The sequence below is a fragment of the Bidens hawaiensis genome, unplaced genomic scaffold (assembly GCF_021521415.1).
Source record: "Bidens hawaiensis isolate Kalapana, Puna unplaced genomic scaffold, B.hawaiensis_p1.1 tig00042997_1, whole genome shotgun sequence".
Classification (NCBI taxonomy): domain Eukaryota; kingdom Viridiplantae; phylum Streptophyta; class Magnoliopsida; order Asterales; family Asteraceae; genus Bidens; species Bidens hawaiensis.
In genome coordinates, this window is record NW_027497631.1 from 14,129 (window position 1) to 17,454 (window position 3,326).

At 32.9% G+C, this 3,326-nt stretch overlaps 1 protein-coding gene across 1 annotated transcript; it reads left to right on the forward strand.

Moving 5' to 3' along the window:
• The first annotated feature begins 694 nt into the window (after positions 1 to 694).
• On the forward strand, positions 695 to 2,701 carry LOC143594011 (ADP-ribosylation factor 1). The gene is made up of 8 exons (XM_077073444.1): positions 695 to 836; positions 923 to 961; positions 1,035 to 1,097; positions 1,679 to 1,697; positions 1,807 to 1,918; positions 2,010 to 2,057; positions 2,163 to 2,293; positions 2,402 to 2,701. Exons 1-8 carry the CDS (start codon positions 734 to 736, stop codon positions 2,433 to 2,435), a joined length of 549 nt encoding a protein of 182 aa, XP_076929559.1. The 5' UTR covers positions 695 to 733; the 3' UTR covers positions 2,436 to 2,701.
• Positions 2,702 to 3,326: the final 625 nt, after the last annotated feature.

Below are 3,326 nucleotides of genomic sequence, written 5' to 3' on the forward strand. Positions count from 1 at the left end.
CCCGCAACTTCATACTCTCTTGTATGTCAAAGGAACTTTATCTCAAGGTTTATTCCTCAATAATAATCTTTCCTTTGATCTACAAGCATTCTGTGATTCAGACTGGGTAACATGTCCAAATACTCGTCGATCGATTAGTGATTTTTATGTTTCTTTTGGGGGCTCTCCGATTTCTTGAAAATCTAAAAAGCAGTCAACTTTTTCTTTGAGCTCGGCTGTTACTCTCTATATATATTGTTTGTATTTTTCTTTCTGGTTACTTTTCATTCTTATTAAAATAAAATTCCTTCTTTGATTGTTTTCTCTTTTCGTTATGGGTTATCGTTATTTAACGATTACAACATATGGGTTTCTCTATAGAATTTTTGTTTTCCAAACAAACTCACGTGAGCCAGGGATGAACAAATAGTACAGAATATCACTAGCATTTTGATACCGGTATAAAGTTTTTGAGAAGATAAAAAAGAAAAAAAAAAGAGATATTGAGATAGTAAAGGGTAAAGTTATTAACATCCGCCGGCACCAGCACCAGCACCAGCACCACCATTCTTCATCCCAATCAATCACAGATCCTGAACGACATGAAGAATAATCAAAATTGATTGAAATCCTCTGGTACCCAGATTCTCGGTACGCTTTTGTTTTGTGCAAATTTGACGCCTGATTCCTAAATTGTTTTATGGAATTTAGGGTTGCCTATAAAGATTTGGGGAAATCTGGTAGAATAGAATAGATGGGGCTGGTGTTTACTAGATTGTTCTCTTCGCTTTTCGGAAACAAAGAAGCTCGAATCCTTGTTCTCGGTCTAGACAATGCTGGCAAAACCACTATACTCTGTATGATCTCATCTTTAACTTAACTGCCTATACTGTATTTTATACGACTTCAGTTTTTAACTATTGGCTGTTGATGTTTCCTTTAGATCGGCTTCAGATGGGTGAAGTTGTCTCCACTATTCCAAGTAGGCTTTTTAATACTTGTTCTTTGGATTTGTTAAGTGGATGTGCGTGGACTCATGTGGAGTTTGTGTGCAGCTATCGGGTTTAATGTAGAGACCGTGCAATACAACAATATCAAGTTTCAAGTCTGGGATCTCGGTATGCTTGCTAATTGTTCTTCATTTGGATTTGTTGCTATCTTTCGTTTAATTAGGTAGTTGTCGACACTGACTAATATGTTATTGTAATGATCTTTAATTTTACCATTTTTCATTTACTTTCAACTTTGATTATATATATATTAGTTATTAGTACGGCATAAATCTTCAGGTTAAGATGGAATAATAGTCTGTGATTTTGTATTTGTGAAGCTTGCTTGAACTCCATAATTGGAGTTTATGTGAATTCTGTAGCTGTAAAATATTAGGCCATTTATATGGTTGGAAGTTCAAGCTTACATCAGAATCCTAAATAAAGGGCAATACCATAGACAAAGAATCTAACAGTTGTTTTTAGAATTATGATGCGTATAGACTTTCATATGAATACACTTGGAACACTTTGGTTAATTTCATTAGTCTTCCAGGAAAGTTTTGAAGAAACATGTAGACTTGTTGTCATCTAAAATTCTTTTGTATATTTATCAAAATTTCCTGCCTTTGCTTGTTTTCATTGAATAATAATATTCATTTAATCTGTTTACTGTTTTTCCTTGCTGATACAATGTTTTTATGATACAGGTGGGCAAACCAGCATCAGGTAGCCTTAGCTCGATCTTCTCAAATTAAATCCAATTTTTTAATCCGAATCACTTATCGTATTTTTTAATATTTCTAATCACTTTTATAAAATTATCTCAACATTTCAGGCCATACTGGAGATGCTATTTTCCAAATACTCAAGCCATAATATATGTTGTCGATTCCAGTGACACAGAAAGACTAGTAATTGCAAAAGAAGAGTTTCATGCAATTTTAGAGGTATTTCTTTTCAAAAATCAAAACAATGGTTTTTCTTAATTTCCTTCTTTTTACAGTTTTTCTAAAATATCTATTGTGTTTAACTTAATAGGAAGAGGAGTTAAAAGGTGCTGTGGTTCTCATATTTGCTAACAAGCAGGTTTGACACTTAAAAGTTTCACTCAACCAATATAAATCTGCCAATATTGTAAATAGATTATCATTATCAAATATTTGATATTATTTTTCTTACATTAATATATAGGATCTGCCTGGTGCGCTTGATGATGCTGCTGTAACCGAATCCTTGGAATTGCATAAAATAAAAAACCGTCAATGGTCAATATTTAAAACTTCTGCAATCAAAGGAGAAGGTCTCTTTGAGGGCTTAGATTGGTAACTTCGATTCTATACTTCTCATTGAGACCTTTTAATATGTATAGTATAATATTTTATTATACGTAATGAAACAGTAAAATTTATGGTTTTATATATTAATGGCAGGTTGAGCAACACACTTAAGTCTGGGGGTGGCTAAAGCTAGGAGTTTGTGAGGTGGTAGTTCATTGATATTGAGATGGTGTTTAGGTATGAGAGGCATAATGTGTTTTGGAGGCTAAATACTATTATTGAACCAGTTTTTTTTTTTTTATTAGTTTTTGTATACCTGTTTTTGAAATATTTTCCCCGTGAAAAATGAATATCATGTAAGTTGGTTGTGTGTTTATCTTTATTGGCTGGATGTGTGTATGGAAAACTAATGAGGTTTTGTAATTGCTCACCGAATTGTTTCTGGAGAGGAAAGGAAAACACAAGTCATTTTAGCTCGTTTTTGGCTCTGTTGTTTATTAAAGAATTTTCTATGTTTCGTTCGTTTAATGTCGACGAGTTTCATATGTATCAGAAAGGATGAAAAGGTTGATAATGTGCCATTTTTATAACTAAGGTAAAAACACGTCGCTTTTGTAATTAACGTAGAAACAAGTTTATAAACGAACGTTTTTGGTAGGTGCCAACTAATTAAAGGCAACTAGAGGGATCAAAATATGAGACTAGTGAAAACTTAGCATTTCATTAGAACACAACTATGCACCAAATGGCTAGATTGTCACACAATACTCCTCGAAGGTGCACTGAGTAACGAAGTAGCCTGAAGTTTGCTACTTATTTCGGATTCTAAATATGTTGATTCGTACACTTTGATACTCACTTTTACACGTACATACATTTTATTATTATAAGGCCATCCTCTTAACATTATCATATATGCGATTCAAAAAAGGGTAGCGGCGCAGCTTGTTACCCGCTTGCCTTCTGTTTCGATGTAATCCAATAAACAATCAATAAATTTGTTTTTAGTTATGAAACAAAAAATATAGACTGATTTTACACATTTTTAATGAAACTTTTTTATTATAAGAATAATGCT

Bases quoted from the DNA above. Each gene is read 5' to 3' on its own strand.
- LOC143594011 (XM_077073444.1), top strand. From the start codon at position 734: ATGGGGCTGGTGTTTACTAGATTGTTCTCTTCGCTTTTCGGAAACAAA. The intron at 837-922 runs GTATGATCTCAT...TGTTTCCTTTAG, and splicing joins TGGCAAAACCACTATACTCT to ATCGGCTTCAGATGGGTGAA. The intron at 2,294-2,401 runs GTAACTTCGATT...TATTAATGGCAG, and splicing joins CTCTTTGAGGGCTTAGATTG to GTTGAGCAACACACTTAAGT.